Genomic DNA, 19,922 nt, shown 5'->3' on the forward strand with positions numbered 1-19,922 from the left:
AGTATTTTATTATGCGTTCCTTAATTAAACTATAATTCATTTCAGAAATCGTTTGATGCACACCCAAGGAAGGAGAGCCAAGTGAGACAGCTGGCCTGGGTGGGAGATGGAGTGTGGGTATCAATCCGTTTAGATTCCACACTCCGCCTTTATCATGCTCACACTTACCAGCATCTACAAGATGTCGACATCGAACCCTATGTAAGCAAAATGCTAGGTAAGTCATTGGCCTGAATTGGACAAGTCACCTTCTTGTACAAATGAAAAGACATGGATGAATAATGTTGCTGGCTGAACACTCTACAAAATTACTGCATAGTGATGGCATGTAGTTCTATTTGCACTACAAATAGTAGTAAGGTCTTGTGTGTAATTTCCTCTAAGGAAAACGTAAGATGTGAGGCATTCAAGGACATAACGGGGAGGCACTAAGAAGACCATTGACTACAGTGTCAACAGAGTTTAAGGTCCTTTATTTTGTCCTTCGAAATGAGAAAACAGTCTCCTTGGGAAAAGAGAAGAATAGGAAATGTTAGGCGCAATTTTTCATGGGGCAAAATAAGTTGAACTTTACTATACAGTGGTACCTCGGGTTAAGTATTTAATTCGTTCCGGAGGTCTGTTCTTAACTTGAAACTGTTCTTAACCTGAAGCACCACTTTAGCTAATGGGGCTTCCCGCTGCTGCTGTGTGATTTCTGTTGTCAACCTGAAGCAAAGTTCTTAACCCAAGGTAATATTTCTGGGTTAGCGGAGTCTGTAACCTGAAGCGTATGTAACCAGAGGTACCACTGTACTTTCAACTTTGGGAGTTTCCTCTTCATATCTTTATTTCAATCTTTAAAAGCTCCAGCTAGCTCAGTATTGTTGACGCTGGCTGCAGCTCTCCAGTTTTTCAGTGAAGTTCTTTTCCCATCACCACTTGGAGATGTGGGGATTGAACCTGAGATATTTTGCATGCAGAGCATTGTATCTGCCATCAAACTACATGGGGACGTCCATGGAGCTAAGGAACTGTTTGGAGATTTAAAGAACCCCAGTCACTTAAAGAACAAAGAGTTTCCAGAACTTCTCTTTTTGTTTGTTTATAAAACATGGAGTAAAGTTAGGTTTAAAATGGGACATTTCCTGCAGATATGTATCTTTTGGTTTCTAATGAGTGCTGCTGTGTTTGTTTCAGGTACTGGAAAACTGGGGTTTTCATTTGTGAGAATCACAGCTCTCATGGTGTCCTGCAATCGGTTGTGGGTTGGGACAGGCAACGGCGTCATTATCTCCATTCCATTAACCGAAAGTAAGTGCAATAAGAAAAGTAGATTAAACAAGAGTGCCACTATTCCAGACCAGATAAACTCTTGTGCTGGCCCGTGTTTGGTGTTCTCCAGCAACTCTGGTAAATTTTCTGATTTCAGTCTGGTCCGATTCTGTAGTTTTCACAGGGATTCTCAGGGACTGGCAGCTTCACATACTAAAACAACATCAAACCTTCTCAGAGATTTGATGGTACTCCTCTGTATTCACAAATGCAAGCAGATGGAGGTGGGCACATTAGATGCAATGCTAAGTAAGTCCTTGGAAAACACATCAGTTTTTTAATTTAATAGCAAATGAGGGGCATATCTAACAACTTTGTGCCTCGTCATCTTCCCACTGCGTAGGCCACTTCTCCCTCTTCAATAGACCCCACCCAAATGTAATCCTGCTGCTTTTGTCCTTCTGCCCTGTTGGCTCTGGAATTCCTGATAGATTCTGCAGGTGATGACTTTCTCTTCTTTGGCTGCCACAATCCCAGCCCATAGCTAGAAAAACAGACATAGAGAGGGAACGGCTTCTGTTCCGAGCTTGTAAATGCTAGGGACAACTAGATTCAATTTCTAACTATTTTCTGGATTTGCCTAAAATGTACACGTGATTAAGGAAACTGTTATAAAATACTATTTTGTTTAATACCCGGCCCACTTCATTCCATAAATCCTTGCCCAAAAACTCTCTGCTTGGGGCTTCCATTTTTGAATACTTATTTAACCATGTTTAAATAACTACAGATTTTTCTCTCACTATGCTGAAAATGCACACTTTTCTAGTATAATATTGGTGTAATGCTGAGGTGGACTGTTGTGGGTTGTCATGGTATATTTTGCTAATGATGAATTCTTTCATATCAGTTGCTTTGAACACCACATGCATTGTTTTCCATGCTGTACCATTACATTGATCATCCATTAAATGTCCGGTTTTGCGTTGCAATTATGTGCATTCAATCAAAAACAACTACTTTGAATTGTAACAGTTTTTAAAATGGTGAAAATGCTCCCGAAAATCAGCTACATTCACCTTAGGCAATTTTCTTATAAAATGCAGTTAACTTTTTTTTAGAGGATAGAAAAGAGGAATTGGTGTTTTTTTATATATATGCTTCTAGGACTAAATAGGCAAGAATATGTAGAGATTGCTGAGCTGGACAGATGTCCTTAACACCACCAGTTGTTTTAGCAACAGGTGCTCCCAACTCCATATAAGGTGTTCTAACGATTGTGACGATAATGTTTGTGACATTATCCTTGCCACCTAGACAGCATCAGTGGAGCTTCAGAGGAATAGGTAAGTATGGGGGTGGCGGAGGGGAAAAAAAGTCGGGTGACAGCTACCCACCCCCTTACCTAAGACAATGTCCACTGCTTGTTGGCAGACAAACTAAAATGTGAGAAACAGAGCTGGTGGATTTTTATTTTCCCCCCCTTTCCTGGAGGAGGAGATGGCAGTCTTATTCCTGTCAAATTTGATGGTGTCCGTTCTTGAAGAAAAGAGAGAAAGGGGAAACGCAGTTTGCCAATATGTCAGAATATTAAAGGTGCTCCTACTTCCTTTGGCCACTGAAGCTGAAAGAAAGATGTTCATTTATCTTCTTCTGATTGTACCTTCTTGTAGTTAGGAGCTTAATATATAAAGCTCTTATCAAAAACCAGAACGCAAGTGGTGGGTTCTCATTAATCCTTCTCCTCTGCTGTCACACCTATCCATTTTCCCCTTTCCTCCTTTCTTACTTTAGCTGTAATCCTCCACCAGGGACGTTTACTGGGGCTGAGGGGTAAGTGCTGATCCCAAACAAAAAACAGTTTTGTTTTCTCAGGCTTCTCTAATAGCCACTCTGAGGCTGTTTCCCATTTCTCTAAAATTTACTCTCCCCCGCCCCCTTATATGTTCCTAAACCGTTTTTCCACTTGAGGTTACCTGCATTGCAGTTTTTTATGTTTGCTAAATGACCACCAAACCCGCTGAGCAGTTTAGTGTCTTCATCTTTTGTTGCAGCTGAACTTTTCATGCCGGCTTCTTGTTTTTCTTCCAGCACCATTTGTAATATCATAACCTTATAAGTGTCATTAATCCACATCATATTTCTCTTGTTACAAATCACATTTCTTTCCCTCTTCTGATACTGTTACGAGTGGAGATAGTTTTGTGTGTCTAGCATACAAAATCACTTTGTGGAATTGAAACTAAGGACTTAAAATACGCCCCCATTCGTTGCCTCTCTCTCCTTCCCAACTCTTTTGGCTTTAAGAGATCTAAGAATTATGGTTGCCAAGAAATATTTTCTTTAAAAGGAGAGTTCTGTGGCAGTTTAAATGCAGGCTAAATTTATTGGGGCAAAAGCCTTTGTGGACATGTTCATTGAAGCCAATGTCACAATAAATGTGTTTGTTTTTAAGGTGCCAAAGAACTTTGGAGTGTTGGTTACAGCAGACTAACAAGACTATCCTCTGGAATTCCCTTCTTGAGCGTCATTTACCTATGTTAGAAGTCTATATTTCACTGATAAGCCCAGTCCGTGGATCCCCTGTGGAAAAATCTGACATGCACACTTTTTGTGAATATAGGTTTTGTTTTGCAAAAACGTACAATTTATGCTAGACTAGCAAACTACTCCCCTTCTTCTCTGAGGTATTTCAAATAACTAAGCATGCTGTCTTATTCCTTTCCAGCTCTGTCTTGAAACGGCATCTTCTTCCCCTTTTGTTTCATTTATCTAAGTTGGCTTTAGCTTCTAGACTGGTAACCGTGCGGTTTCGTGATGAAACCAAACTTTGCCGTATTTGCAGCTGTCCCTTTCAAGTGGGAAACATCTCCTTTCTCTCTCCCTAGCTAACAAAGCAGCAGCAGGTTCTGGCAACCGTCCAGGCAGCGTAATACGTGTATATGGCGACGAAAACAGTGATAAAGTGACACCTGGGACCTTCATACCTTATTGCTCCATGGCGCACGCACAACTTTGTTTCCATGGGCATCGTGATGCTGTTAAATTCTTCGTTGCAGTACCTGGTAAGTTTTGTGGGGGGCTCTCCATTCAGTTTTCAGGGTTTTTTTTACAGTTAACGTGCTGAGTGTGGCGGTCATGGATGATATTCCACATGGTGCTAGCAGATAAAACGTAGCTCTCTCTTCCGCTCCTCCCTCTTGCAGCTCCCCATGACACTCTTAATCTGCTCCAGAGGAACTTCCAAACGTCTGGAGCAGGTTTTGGCAAGGGGGGGGAGAAAGGAAGGGGAAGTCTCATTGCGGACAATGAAAGTCTGTTGTGCAAACGGGCTGGTGAATGGATGGAAAGACCAGCAAGGAGATGATTACCAGAGTCTAGACAAGAACTGACTGGAGCTTTGTTGGCAAGCTTTTCAGTTCCATCATCTCATGCAGGAGGAAAAAGTATAGTTAGTTGCTTCAACAACTAACCAATTGTACCAGCAAGGTGCAATTCACAGGCCTCGTTGAATCCCAGCCATCAATACTACCCTCAAGTATTGTTAATATTCAGGGAAAGAGATACCAACTTTGCTGCATCTCTCAATTTTCACAAGAATGCCATAGTTTTACTTTTAAGCGGGTTACCTATACAGTGCAAACGTTAAACAATGTGTCACTACTCAGAAATATTTATTTATGAAAGGCAATTAATCACTAGCATATCTAAGTGGAGTGCATAAAAATAAACCATACAGAGAGTAAAACAATTAAAAGTCGTCATAAAACTGAATGCTACCTTAATTTTTGCTGTCCTGTGATGGGATGGTGAGCTGCTTGTGCGTAAAATCCTAGTCCCTCAGAGTTTGGCTAAGTCCACAAACCTCTGTCTGTGACGGAGCTCCTTAAGCATGGCTCCATCAGTCGCTCGTAGAATCGGACAGTGGGCGTTTACGGAACTTCTTCCAGCATAAAAGCTCCTTAACGGAAACGCGTCTTCTGGACTCTCGGCGTGACAGTTTCCGGCGAGGAGTAGGTGTCCCTATGGGAGGTCCTGAAACCTCCCCACTATTTTCGCTGGAAGTGTCTCTGAGCCCTCCCGCCGACTCACTTTCCCTTGGAACTCCACCTCTCCCCCTGCTGGTCCCCTCCTCCGCTGAATACTCTCTCTCAGCCTCTGTGAGCCCTTTCACCTCCTGCTCCTTCGATGGCAGTTCCCTGACATCCACCTCCCCTCCAGGGCCCCCTTCACCCCCTTCCCTCCCCTCCTCTGCGGGAGGCGAGGGAGCAAAACCCCTGAAAGAACCTCCCTCATCTTCCGAAGTTTCGAACACTTCCCTCCACCGGTTGCTGTTTCCGGTTTCCAAGTACTCCTCCTCATCGGAGTCTGTTCCTTCTTCCAACTCCGATTCCCTGAATCCTTCCAGTTCCTCCTCATCGTCGGTGGTGCCAAAGTACTCCCTCCGGAACCTCGCTACTGGCTGAGGTTTCCTGGGGAACCTTTGGTGGAACGTTTCGATCAAGATCTCGTCACTGACCTCCTCTGCCGTCACCCAGGTGTTTTCCGACTCCGGTTCCCCTTCCCACGCGACCAAATACTCCACCTGATTACCCTTCCACCTGGAGTCGATGATCTCCGCCACATGGTTGCTGCTTTCCCTTTCTTCTAAGACTGGCCCCCGTGTGGATACACCTTCACCTTCCCCCCTATATGGTGACAGTAATGACCTGTGGAATACTGGGTGCAGTTTCATGTGGTTCGGTAACCGGAGTCTGAAAGCCACTGGGTTGACCTGTTGGATGACCTCAAATGGTCCCAATCTTTTGGGTCTCAATTTCTTGCAACCCCCCTTGAACGGCAACCCTTGGGTTGACAGCCAGACCTGACTCCCCACCCTAATGGTTTCACCTTCCCTTCTGCTCTTGTCTGCCTGCCTCTTATATTCTTCTTTGGCCCTTTCTAAGTTGAGTTGGAGTTGACGATGGATCGCTTCCATTTCTTCTACAAAATGTTCGGCGGCCGGGACACTCCATCTCTCCCCTCCTCCCCCTGGAAACGCCCTGGCGTGGCACCCATAATTAGCCAAAAAGGGGCTCATCCCGGTGGACACATTCTCCGCATTATTGTAGGCAAATTCCGCTAGCGCCAACTTTTCGACCCAATCGTTCTCTCTGTCATTAACATAACACCTCAGGTATTGTTGGAGGATACCGTTTGCTCTCTCCGCCTGCCCATTGGTTTCAGGGTGCCTGGCAGTCGAAAAGTTGACCTCTACGTGCAACAAGCTCATAAGTTTCCTCCAGAACCTGGACGTGAACTGTTTCCCTCTGTCGGAGACCACCCTCAAGGGGGCGCCATGCAGCCTAAAAATATGTTCTACAAACAATTTCGCTGTTTCTTCCGCCGTGACTGCATGTGAGCAAGCTACAAAGTGACCCATCTTAGTTAACAGGTCTACTACGACTAGTATGGCGGTTTCCCCCTGGGATTTAGGCAGATCAGTCATAAAATCTATCGATACCGCCTCCCACGGTCGTTCTGGTGTGGGTAACGGTTTTAATAACCCCGCTGGCGCTCGCCTTTCTCCTTTGGCTCTCTGGCATTGGACACACCCTCTTACATACTCCCGTACATCCTCCCTCACCTTGGGCCACCAAAACTCCCTGGTCACCAACCACATGGTCTTGTGTTGCCCAAAATGCCCCGCTGTGGGGTTGTCGTGCAGCTGTTTGAGTACTCTCCCCCTCAATTCCCCTTCGGGTATATATAGTGCCCCTTTGTAATACAATGCCCCGTTTCTTTCTTCAAAACCTCCGGGGTCTTCTCCCTCTCTCCTTAAACCTCTGAGCTTATTCTGGGCGTACTCATCATTTACCGTTCCCTCTACCAGTTCCCTTTGCCCCACCCAGGCCGCCCCACACACCCAGCAGTCCTCTGGGATGATATGTCTCTCTTCAGGCGCTCCCTCCCCCTCCAAATATTCAGGTTTGCGTGAGAGCATCCGCTCTGATGTTTTCTGGACCTGGCACATAGCAAATTTCAAAATGGAATTTGGAGAACTCCTGGGCCCACCTCACTTGTCGTTGGTTAAGCACTCGTGCCGTTCTCCAATACTCCAAATTCTTGTGGTCCGTACACACTTGCACCTTATGCTGTGCGCCAATTAGTAAATGTCTCCATCTCCGGAACGCTTCGTGAATGGCGAGTAGTTCTCGGTCATATACGGTGTAGTTCCTCTCGGATTTGTTCAGCTTACGCGAAAACAAGGCGCACTCCGACTTATTCTTCCCCGGCTGAAGCAGCACCGCCCCCACCGCCCGGTCTGAGGCATCAGTTTCCACCCTCATTGGTTTTTGTAAATCCACATGCAGGAGCTGTTCTTCCGAAGCGAATGCCCTTTTCAATTCCTCAAATGCTTGCTCCGCCTCCGCCGTCCAAACGAATTTCTTCTTGCTGCTGAGACAGTCCGTGATGGGAGCCGTTAAGTGGGCAAAGTTCTTGATGAACTTACGGTAAAAGTTCCCAAACCCTAAGAACCTTTGCACATCCTTTTTCGTTTTCGGTGTCTTCCATTCCAGCACCGCCTGGACCTTGCCTGGATCCATGGCTAATCCCTTGTCTGATAAGCGGTACCCCAGGAATTCCACCTCCTTGGTGTGAAACTGACACTTCTCCAATTTCACCCACAGCTGGTTTGCTTGCAGTTGGCTCAGCACTTCCCTGACATCCTTTACATGCTGCTCCTCATTCTCTGAATATATCAACACGTCATCGAGGAAGGCCACGCAATTCTTGTAGAGCAGAGGTCCCAGGACGTGGTTCATGAACGATTGAAAACATGCTGAGCCTCCTTGTAATCCGAATGGCATAACGAGATATTCAAAAGCCCCCAAAGGGGTGAACATGGTGGTTTTCCATTCATCCCCCTTCCTTATCCGTATCAGGTTGTATGCCCCCCTCAGGTCCAGTTTAGTGAATATCTTTCCCTTCCTCACCCTGGTCAAAATGTCATCAATTCTGGGCATGGGGAAAGCCACTGGTTCTGACACTGCATTTAGGGCTCTAAAGTCCACTACAAGTCTCGGTTTATCCGTGTTTTTTTTGTCCACAAAAAACACTGGGCTGCCCCCCACCGCTCTGGACTCTCTGATGAAACCTCTCTTCAGGTTTTTATCAATAAACTCCCTTAACTCCTGCATTTCCCTGTCTGACATGGCGTACAGCTTGCCCACGGGGAGCTGGGCTCCAGGGACCAGGTTAATTTGGCAGTCAAAGGCTCTATGCGGTGGTAGTTTATCTGCTTCCCTTTCGCTGAAGACCTTGCTCAGGTCAGCGTATTGTTTGGGCACCTTCCCTTTGTCCACCACTTCCGTCCCTGCTAGAAAGGCTTTTGCCCCTTCCGGCACCTTTCCCTCTCTGCAGTGTTCCAGGCAATGTGCTGACCCAAAGGAGACCACTCTCTGATGCCAGCCCACTAGCGGATCATGCAACGCTAGCCAGCTCATTCCCAAAATAACGGGAGCCCCTCCCAGGGTGGCCACATTGAACGCTATCCTTTCGGTGTGCCTGGCCACCCTCATCACCATTGGGACGGTCTGTAGGCTAACTTCTCCTCCCAACAGCTCCCTCCCATCGATCGTGGTCACCTGCAGGGGGTTGCTTAAAGGGAGTATCTGTATCTGGTGTTCAGCTGCAAACTCCTTACTCATAAAATTACAGGAGCTGCCTGAGTCCAACAGCGCCTTTGTCTTTAGTGGGTATCCGTTTGCCAGCTCTAGCAACACCTCTATTACTAGGGCTGGTCTTGGAGGTTCCGGAGTGGGCACTTTTACTGCTCCTTGGCCTGGCTGCTGTGCCCTGACGGTGGCAGCCAGGCGTTGGCTTTTACTGGCTCCTGGACTCCCTCCTCCTTCCCCCCAACAGCTCCCGCCATCCCTTGCCATTCCTTTCTTTGCGGGCAGACGCTGGCAAAGTGACCTGGCTGCTGGCAGAGATAACATTTCTTGGTGCTCTTCCCCTCCTTCTTCCTCCCTTCACTGGGATTTGAAACTGCACACGCGCGCGCTGTTCCAATTTCCATTGGCTCTCCTGGCGGGAAATTTGGCTCCGGAATCTCTGGAATGCGGAAATCCCTCCAACGCTCTCCTTTCCTTTCCCGCTTCTCCAAGGCTCTTGCCTCCTGGCGCGCTCCAATGGTCAGCGCTGATTTGGTCAGCTGGTCCATAGACTCCGCCCTGGGCGCCCGGGAAAGTTCGTCTTTCACCGCCGAAGAAAGCCCCTCTTCAAAAAGCATTTGAATGGGTTCCGCCGATAGGTCCCATCCCAATTTATGTATCAGCATTGTAAACTCAGTCCAGTACTCCCGAACCGATCGGCTCCCCTGTTTACAAGCCATCAATTGTCTGCGCACCAGTCCCTGCTCAATCTCGCTGGAAAACATCAAATCCATGGCGCGGAAAAACTTCCTCGTGTCCTTCAGCATTTCACTATTCCCTGCCATCAGGGGTCTAACCCAGTCTCTCGCCCCCCCTTCGAGATGGCCCACCACAAACGCCACTCGCGATGCCTCGTCGGGAAAGTCGTCAAACTGCAGCTCTAGAGCATACTGCATCTCTGTCCTAAAGGCTTGATAGTTCCTGGGGTCCCCCCCAAACTTCTGCACCAATCCTGGCATCTTTCTTGCTAGTGTAGCGCCTTTTGCCTTTTCTGCATCCTGCGCCCTCCTTTCCTCTAGCCTCGCCGTTTGCAGCGCTAGCTGGACCTCCAACACCCTGTACCTTTCTTCCAGGCTTGGACCCTCTCCAGCTCCTCCTGCTCCCCCGGCTCTGGCTGGGTTGCTCATGATGCCTCTCTGCACAAGCTGCTTTCAGGGACTGTCCGATTGCTGTGATGGGATGGTGAGCTGCTTGTGCGTAAAATCCTAGTCCCTCAGAGTTTGGCTAAGTCCACAAACCTCTGTCTGTGACGGAGCTCCTTAAGCATGGCTCCATCAGTCGCTCGTAGAATCGGACAGTGGGCGTTTACGGAACTTCTTCCAGCATAAAAGCTCCTTAACGGAAACGCGTCTTCTGGACTCTCGGCGTGACAGTTTCCGGCGAGGAGTAGGTGTCCCTATGGGAGGTCCTGAAACCTCCCCACTATTTTCGCTGGAAGTGTCTCTGAGCCCTCCCTCCGACTCACTTTCCCTTGGAACTCCACCTCTCCCCCCTGCTGGTCCCCTCCTCCGCTGAATACTCTCTCTCAGCCTCTGTGAGCGCTTTCACCTCCTGCTCCTTCGATGGCAGTTCCCTGACATGTCCCAATGTTTACAATTTATTTTCATGCTTCATGAGAGATGACAATAGTTTAGCAAAGATGTTTAAGATTATCTAGGCAAGAACGTCAGACACACTTAGTAGTGAAGCAGGGAGTGACAGTCATTAAGTTTTTTTTGTAATACAACGAGAAGGGTTTTTCTTTTTGTTTGTGGGGGGAGGGAGGGAACTGTTTGCCAGCATCTGCTTAATCACTTCAGGAAACACGTTTGTCAAACTACAGTACTCCATAAATCATAATGTTGTTGATGCTTTCCCCCCAACATTAGGTCAGGTTATTTGTCCACAGACAGGAGGAGGCCCAGAGCCACCCAGTGATAAAGCTGCCGTATCTGCGCAGGAATCCAACAGCCAGGCTCCCTTAAAATCCATGTTGGTGATAAGTGGAGGAGAAGGGTACATTGACTTCAGGATGGGTAAGACCCTTTTATTAACTTAGAACAATTCACTTAAAATGCTAGAAGATACGACCACTTCTTCCCCCCCCCCCCCGAACTATAAGCAGATTTGAGGATGGTTTGATTTCAGAAGGTTTCCCAAAACTCCCTAAACAATATTTCTGTATTGTTGATGAACTTGTATCAGTGACAATTTAGACAGGCCAGATTATCCATAGCAATGGATTGGAAATGAAAATCTTCTTTTGGCCTTATGGGCCGTCAAATATCCTCAACAAGCGGCAGGTACTACTCACCTCATCTCTGGCTGTGTCTCAAATTGCAACCAGTTCACTCTGTCCCATAAAACTCCATGAAAGCCATTAATAACTAATCCCATCACTGTGCCTCCCCTGTTTTCCACTTAATCCCACTTTGGGTTCCTAGTTTTGATAGCAATGCAGCGATCAAGGTATGAACCTGATGCACCTTACCATAGTTTATAGCCAGTAAACCCTTTTTTAAAAAAATCCCATTTATTCAAGCCTGTGATTATCAGAACATTTGATCCCCCCCTTTCATAAATCAGATTGTACTGAATTATACAAATTATTCCAATTTTGTTCCTAGTAATTCTGGTATAGGGATGCGGGTGGTGCTGTGGGTTAAACCACAGAGCCTAGGACTTGCCGATCAGAAGGTCGGAGGTTCGAATCCCTGTGACGGGGTGAGCTCTTGTTGCTCGGTCCCTGCTCCTGCCAACCTAGCAGTTCGAAAGCACGTCAAAGTGCAAGTAGATAAATAGGTATCGCTCTGGCAGGAGGCAAACGGCGTTTCCGTGTGCTGCTCTGGTTCGCCAGAAGCGGCTTAGTTATGCTGGCCACATGACCCAGAAGCTGTACACCGGCTGCCTTGGCCAATAAAGTGAGATGAGCGCCGCAACCCCAGAGTTGGCCACGACTGGACCTAATGGTCAGGGGTCGCTTTACCTTTACCTAATTCTGGTATGCTGCTTCTTCCAGAAGCCCTTGTTACAGATTAATGCCAGGAGACTACAAAAGAGTTTAGATTTTTCTCTGTCACTGTTTTATGCTGGTTTTCATATATGTGTCATTTGTTTATTGTTGGGAGCCACTTGGAGTTGCTTCTCAAATGTGTCTAGCAAGTTTAATAAATCGGTTTCGCTTCCAAGTGGGTTGTGCTCGGGCCACCAGGTCCCACCCCTGCCTCAGCATGGTGCGGGGTAGCATCCCGCGTCATGCTGAGGGTGTCCCGGCTACGCCATTTGCCAGGCGACCAATCAGGACGCTGTGGGGGCATGGCCGGGGCCAATTTAAACCGCGGCGCAACTCTGGAATCATGCGTAAGGGTATTCTGTTAAAGGAATCCAGGGGTGTGGATCTTGTCCGAAGCTCAGGGAGGGGCTAGGGTCATGCCACGACCCCAGCGGGAACCCAGGGCGGCTTGAATCAATCCACATCGGCGGGGCTCCCCCTACTAGTGGTTTACCCTTCCAGACTTCCTGCAAGGCGGGCAGGAGTCAGATATAGTCTGTTGATTCCAGTGCCTGCCAATACCGCTCACATTCTGTAACCAATAAAGTTGTGGCCTAAATTTTGCCCATTAACACTAACCTAAATTCTGTGTCCTTGTGTCTTTATTCTCCTGGGGGTGGCTTGGGGGTCTTGAAGCGCAAATAATAATGAGATATTATAGTAATATTTCAAATAATATTTGTGTTAGGGGCAGGCTACTGTTGTATTCTTTAAGAGCTCTCTGGTTCTTAAACTTTAGCAGTACCATTGCAGACATGGCGGGCAGCAGGTGGCAATGGGTTATATGTGTGCTTTTATGTGCATACATACAACATAGTGTATTTTAGTAATATTTCTGTTTTCATTGAGTTCAGGCGATAGCTGTTTTTCCTTTGGACTCAAATTTCTAATGGGCTACTGCAGCCTTTCTTTGTATCCCCTGGAATCGCCTGTTCACATAAAATGTTCTGCCTTCCTTCCCAGGTGATGAAGTTGGTGAATCAGAGATCCTTGGAGAGGCACTACAACTAGAGCCTTCTGTAGCCAAAGCTGAGAGGAGCCACCTGATAGTGTGGCAGGTTATGTGCGGCAGTGAATAAGCCCCTCCCTCGGAAAGCGGCTTGAGACTGCAAAAGCTTTTGCATGTCTTTTGTTCTCATTTTGTTTCTGTGGAACCTGTTTCACTACATTTGAGCATTTCTTTGCCATTTGACTTTATATCACATACCTCTCAAACCTTAACAATACAAGAAATTAGCTTGTGCTGTTTTACTGCATCAGTGTTACGTAGCAAGAACAAATTGGTTTCCCCAGACAAATGCTGTACAGTAATTAGGTCTCCCAAATGCCCCACTGCAATAGAATTCAATTTATTTTATGGTGTCACTTTTACGACAGATTTAGTCGAAGCATCTTGAATTCATCTGCACATTTGAGTAAAACAGCAAAGTTATTTCCGGTGTACTGTTTCAAAAATATCAGATGAATTATATCCAAGTGTCATTCTGTGCATTCGGTGAGGATTAAAACAAGATGTAAGTTCTTTATTTTTTCACTTCTAAATCCTACCAAGCTTGTTTGCCCTGATGTATTGAATGTGCTTTGCTCATATCAAGATCCATGGGCTGATAACACAGAAGTTTCTTGTTTAATTGCCAGTAGCACTAAAGATGAAAAGTACTGCCCTTAATAATGAGAATTGTGGTATTTTATGGGGAGAATCCTTTCCTAGTTTCCCTATGTACTTGGGACGTAATCAAGCTGTTCCCATCTTGATTAATCTCAAAGGACATTCTTAGAATTATTTGCAGCTTGATTGTACGTTCCTTGGGCAAAGGATAGGTCACCTTTGCACACCTATCATCTTGGATCCCAGCTGGTCAGGTTCATGATACGTGACGTAAACAGACTCAAACAGGGAGCAAATTAGCTGAGAACTTTTAACTACTCAAGTGAAAAATCACGCCTAAATTGGTTTCAGATGCATTGTTGTTCATAGTCCATTTAACTATGTATGTGAAATTGTATGCAGAGAGTTGCCGATCACTTGCAATGGTGTGGTCACTTACATTAATGGGACAGAATCACTGTAAATGGTCTGGGAGTCTACCCCCGAGTCTGAGGAAACAAAAATAACTCCATCCAACTCATTCTGTTTTACTACAAGCTTTGGAAAGCGTGATCTCCTTTGCTACAGATTTCCCCAATTGAATGCTATCCTTTTAATTCCTTAAAAGGTGTAGCAGCTTCCTAATATTTCATTTCTTGGAAAGTATGAATTAAAATATTAATGTTCATCTGGTACCTGCCAAGAGACTGTGGCTATTCCCATTAGATGGGAGCAGATTTTAGTGACAGAATGGAAGATTTTCAAAAGCGTTTCAAATAAAAAAAAGGAACAGTCTTGAAAAACTGCCTAAACATTTTTATGCAATAGGAGCAGTTTGTGATCTGTCAAGGAAACATGTATTTATATATAATATATATACACACACACACATTAATTTTTTTAAAATCATGTTAAGCTGAGATCTATTGTGTAAATATTTATTTAGGCAGCTTTTTAAAAAAAGAAATGAGCGTCTTACCTGATTAAAAAAAAATTAGTAAAACAACATTCAGGTCTATTGGTTATAGATTTATATGTATAAATACTTTTTAAGCACCATATTTTGTACACAACAGATAAGTTCTGGTAAGTATGTATTTAGACCATGAAATGTGTGGTTAAAATTTATTGAATGTCTAATATCTTTGGTAATAGAATTTTTTCCTCCAATATGCCAAAAGCGATAAGTGATCACAATTTACTCAACATTTTCAAATGGCTAAACTGTGTTTAGAAAATTTGAGAAAAAGAACCCTGATCTAAAAACCCTATGGAAGATCCAGAAAAGCATGTAGCTTTTTCTCTTCTTTGTTTTCCAGAATGCTCTCACATGCATAAATACACCACACTCATTTGTGTTGCAAATCCAAGCACTTATCCAACACTGGAGAGAATACAATTCAATTTGGAGAGGATGTTCAGAGGGGAAAAAGGCCTTTTGCTGCATGTGCCTAACTTGGCACAGAGAACTGTATCAAGACACACATTTTGGCTTTTATACTACCCACTCCTAGCTGTATGTACAGCATGTAATATTGTGTGTCCAAATGAAATGCTCACTAATTCTTCACAGTTTCATGAGCCCATCAACTTTAAATCCTGCACTCTTGTGGGCACCTCTGTAATCCTTTCATGGTATGATTTCTTGGAAAGTATTCTCCAGATCTTTTATGGGTGGCTGAATCGCTACATTCACATTCTTGGGAAAACATACTTATTTTCCATTTTAGTTTGGTGCTTTCCTTAAATTTTTTTTTTAAAAAATGAGCTATTTCTCCGAAGTGCTTCACTGCTGTCAGACAATAGATGCACCTGGGTAGCATTTTTAATAGCTTGCCAGTTGTAGTGAATAAACTGAGCCATTCTGTTCTCAACGAGTCAAGTGCTATTCACAGCAGAGGAGTCAACGGTCCAGCAGAGACTTCAGCACTATTTTTCAGTGCAAGTGAGAGATTGGCACATGTTCTCTTTCCCTTGTTCATTTTTAAACGTATCCCTTGTCATAAAGAATAGCAGGTTTAGATGGTGGGCGTCACCACCATTCACAAAGATTTAAACACTCCCTGTTCCAGCGCACTTTTTAAACGATAGGTGGTAAAGCTCACTAAATTTCATGCATCAAATGATTGCCTAAAAGAATAAATAATCTGTTTTGAGAATGTCTTATGTATCACGTACTCATAGTTCTAAAATCAGGAGTTGGAATGAATCTCTTGATAGTTAACAGTTTGTTAATAGCTTGAGAGAGCATTTCAAGCACAAAAATATGCAGCACATGATTTGTCTGAATAGATGTGTCTTGCATGGTAAAAGGTAAAATGAAATTTATATATCCTGCCATACTGTTCATTTCTTTGTAAGGTCTTCCTTCGTTGGATCAGTTAGAACTGGCAGAGTGTAGACACTTTATCATAGGCTGCCTTAGTAACTACAAATTGTTTTTATAATCTTCTAATATGCTAACTGTTCTAATGAACATGGTGTCTTGAAGATAATGTGTAACTGAATATTTATTTCCATGTGAGTATTATGAAAGTTACCAAAGGACTGAAACTGACTTGGCACTCTTGCAGTTGACCCTGTGCATAAAGGATCTTATAAAGATCCTAAATTTGTAAAAATGACACAGAGTGGGGAAAAAACACATTTCTTTGTGGATGCTAACTTTATTTTCCTAACAGGGTTATGCCATATTGTAACAACCTATGTTGCACCTCAAAACTTTGTTCTATCCACTAAATATTTTTCCTACCCTCTAACAATTTCTTTGCTGCACATTTCTCAATCTTTTAAACATGTTTTAACACATTTTATGGTCTTTAATTTTTCTGAAAATGTTGTCTAGACACTTTATGCTGAATTTTAATTGCCTCTGTAACCTTGAGATGGATACTGCAGCATTAAAATTGCTGTCTGTTTAAAACTTGAGGCTTCTTTCTGTGAGCCAGAAAGCTCATATAGCAGTGAAGTTATTTCAGTATTTATTATTGAATCCTTGGGGGTTCAGAATGTAACTTTGTACATGAAATATATATAAATATGTATATGAAACGCATCCTTGCTTTAGTGTCTTTCTTACACCCCTGTGATGAGTGCAGGTTATAATAATTAAGGATTTATTCCATCTTGTCAGGAATAGCTTTTTGCAAGAGTAATGCAAAGATGACCACAGATTGATTTTTATGCTGTCATGTATTCAGCATGGATTTGTGTGGTTAAGGAAATGTAGGCGATTACACCTATGCAACCCCATACTTTACCTGACCAAATTGGCCATGGTAAAAGTCACTTAACAACAATAATGAAAAGACAAAACTCCAAATGTCATTTTGTAAGCACCCATTGATTCATATTGTTGAAGTATGTAAGGTCTTCATGTCATTGGGTAGAAGAGATGCATGGTGAAGGGAGGACTTAAGGCACCCTTTGTGACGACGACGACGACGACGACAACAACAACAACAACAACAACAACAACAACTTATTACTTACACCCTGCCCATCTGGCTGGGTTTCCACAGCCACTCTGGGCGGCTTCCAACAGAATATTAAAATACAATAGTCTATTAAACATTAAAAGCTTCCCTAATCAGTGCTTTCTTGCAGGTACCTTGCACCCCCATTAACTGTCTGTAATGAGAATATCATGTGGCTAACCTAAACGTCGTATATATCAATCTCTTATCTCATAGGATTCCTCTTAGATAACAGTTGTATCAGCCATTTTATTTTTGTTCTTACATTTACCATCTTTCCCTCAAGGATTTCTACCCACCTTATTCTCACAAGAAACCTATTCCATAGGCAAAGCTGAGAGAGAGTGATTTGCCCTGGTGAATTTTGTAGCTGAGCAGAGATGTGAAACCAGTTCTTCATAGTCCAAGCCTAACAACTCTATCCCAGTTCACACACACTGGTTTACCATGAATACACCAATCTGGGCTCTCTTGCTCTTCCTCACTAGTTGCACAAAAGAAACAGCAACCCCTGATTTAGTATTATGTCTGAACCAGAGATTGTGGAATTTGGGGGAGCAAACAAACCATGGCTTTGGATCAGACATAGTACTAAGCCAGGGATTACTTTCTGCAACTAGTGGGAAGGAGCAAAGTGGTTAAGATCAGCAGGTATGTGGTAAAAACGTAGATGTGCACACCAAGCTCAGTCTTATTATCACTTAGACTTGCAATTTAAAACCCTGGATTTACTTTCCTCATATTTTGAGAGAGATGCAACAAGAGGAATGTGTATGGGGTCCCAACATTCTGGTCTAGTGATCTGTGGATTATAATTAGTCAACTGACAGGTAAAAGGAGTATTGTACTTCAAAACCAGAGTTCACCATCCTTTTGAGTGCTAGGAAGTGCTCTGTAGTGTAACCATTACAAAGATTAATCTGAAGACGATTATGGTGCTGTTCTGCCATCTCTTCACTAGAAAAATCTGCATATACTACAGATCATACTCTATTCTCAGGTGATACCATAAATTTATGGCACCCCAGTGATGTCCAAAAGTAGTGATTGGCCACTGGGTCGTAGATCAATCTTTTGAGTGTCAGCATTTGAGAATAGGATTCCCAGCAGAATACTTTGTGTTCAGATTACCAAAGGTTAAACTTTACCCTCCCAAGGAAAATTTGTGTTTCTAGTAATGTATTTTTTTTTTAAGTGTTAACTTCCAAAGTTCAAAGAGGACAGTTAGTATAATTAGGTTTTGTCAGTTCCCAGCAAAGTATTTCCATATCTGGCGGAAATTCCCTTAGTTTGTTACATGAGCACTTCTGTCAGAGAAATCCAGTTTGCAGTTTTAAAAACTCAGTTCCACCATTCATGATCTTTGTTTACCCCCAACATCATTTCTCTTCATTCAATAGATGGCCCTCACATGCCAAAAATTAGCTGATGAATCATAGCCTAAGCATGAGTAGGATTTCCCTCATGACTCCAGCTGGGATGGAAAAGTTGGGCGTTACTTTTTTCTGTCCATGTTGCCAAACTGCTCGACTTGGCAGTTAAGCCAGTTTGCACGATGGGCTGTCTCTGAGTCTCTGAAGTGAAAATATAAACCAGCTTATTAAGGTCAAGAGGAGAATGGGAGACTATGAATGAGGTCTGATTTGCTTCTTATACCAAAGTCTCTTTACAAAAGTAAAAGTTTCTGCTTCTGTGTTTGGCATCACCTGTTACACAAGAGCTTTATTTTGATTTTTAACAAGCAGTTAAAATGTTGGACATTGAAATATATATTTTCTGGAAGGTTATAAGGAAAAGTAAGTCATTTCCTGCAAACCAGATGTTTCTGTTTCTTTGGGCTTGCAGTACCTTAGTGGCCCCAAAAAAGGGATCCAGAGGTGTGAAGACAGAGGGCTGAACTTAATGGGACATGCAGTCATACGCCTCTATTTTTAAACCAAAACAGGCTCTGGAAGCTGTGATCTTGAACAGAGGAAGGGAACAGACAGAAAGAGAGATGGCTGCTTAATCCTGTCCCTCATTCTTTCCATTTAAGATCCCTCTCACTCTTCTCAACTGCTTTTCTGCCTGCAGTACGTACACACACACACACACACCCTATATATATTTTTCCTTTCACGGGAGAAAAATCAACTAAAGGATTATTTTGGCCAGAAAAAAATGGCTTAAGATAAAAGGGTTAAGGAGTCTCTTCTCTCCTTCCACCCCCATTTCTCTGTTCAAGCTCAGGCTTCCCCCATGCTGCTTTTGGTTTAAAAATAAAGTTGAAAGATAAACCCGATGTACCTCTGTCACTCCTTATCTTGGCTTGCCCTTGAACAAATCGGGAAGCAGTCGCAAGTTATTTGTGGTTTCAGCATGACTCTTCACCCATCTAAGTGGTGTCCTCCCTCCTATGGCAGACAGCCTGATAGGTTGTTGGCATTTCTCACATTGCAAAGCAGCCCTCCCCAGCCCCTTATGGGTGCTATTGTAATCTGAGACACGAGTTGGAGTGGGGGAAAGGGACCTAAAGAGCATTGTGTATCTTATTGGTAATATGCCTAGAAAACAGTCAACTATGGCTGCTGCAGCATCAGTTACCTCAGGCTGCAGATTAAGGAGTTTGGTACTGTCCCATCTGCCTCAGACTATGGCCTAGCCTGTTTGTGAAGCATTGTAGCATTTATTTACTGTATTTTTTTAAAAAAACAATTTCTCTAAATTACTTAGGGACACATACCCCCCCCCCCAAATAAAGTTGCCTGTTTTAAATAAAAGACACAGGGGAGAAGGATTGGGAACCAGAGAGACTGAATGGGGAGAGGGGAAAATCCCTAGTCACAGGTTCCTCTGGGCCCACAGGTCTTGATTATTTAACAGATACAACCTGTTTG

General features: G+C 43.9%; 1 protein-coding gene across 9 annotated transcripts in view; it reads left to right on the top strand.

The window, feature by feature from the left end:
• Positions 1-16,625, top strand: part of SPAG9 (sperm associated antigen 9) — an 85,884-nt gene extending 69,259 nt beyond the window's left edge. For 5 of the 9 annotated variants that reach the window (XM_053375649.1, XM_053375650.1, XM_053375654.1 and 2 more), the window contains 6 exons: positions 46-217; positions 1,180-1,293; positions 3,049-3,087; positions 4,143-4,319; positions 10,820-10,966; positions 12,946-16,625. In XM_053375649.1, the coding sequence (XP_053231624.1) occupies positions 46-217; positions 1,180-1,293; positions 3,049-3,087; positions 4,143-4,319; positions 10,820-10,966; positions 12,946-13,061 (765 nt within the window). In that variant the 3' untranslated portion in view covers positions 13,062-16,625. Of the gene's footprint in view, positions 1-45; positions 218-1,179; positions 1,294-2,421; positions 2,851-3,048; positions 3,088-4,142; positions 4,320-10,819; positions 10,967-12,945 lie in introns of those variants that run through there. The other 4 variants (XM_053375651.1, XM_053375653.1, XM_053375657.1 and 1 more) reach the window with 2 other exon arrangements.
• Positions 16,626-19,922: the final 3,297 nt, after the last annotated feature.

This window comes from Podarcis raffonei, chromosome 2 (genome assembly GCF_027172205.1).
Source record: "Podarcis raffonei isolate rPodRaf1 chromosome 2, rPodRaf1.pri, whole genome shotgun sequence".
Taxonomy (NCBI): Eukaryota; Metazoa; Chordata; class Lepidosauria; order Squamata; family Lacertidae; genus Podarcis; species Podarcis raffonei.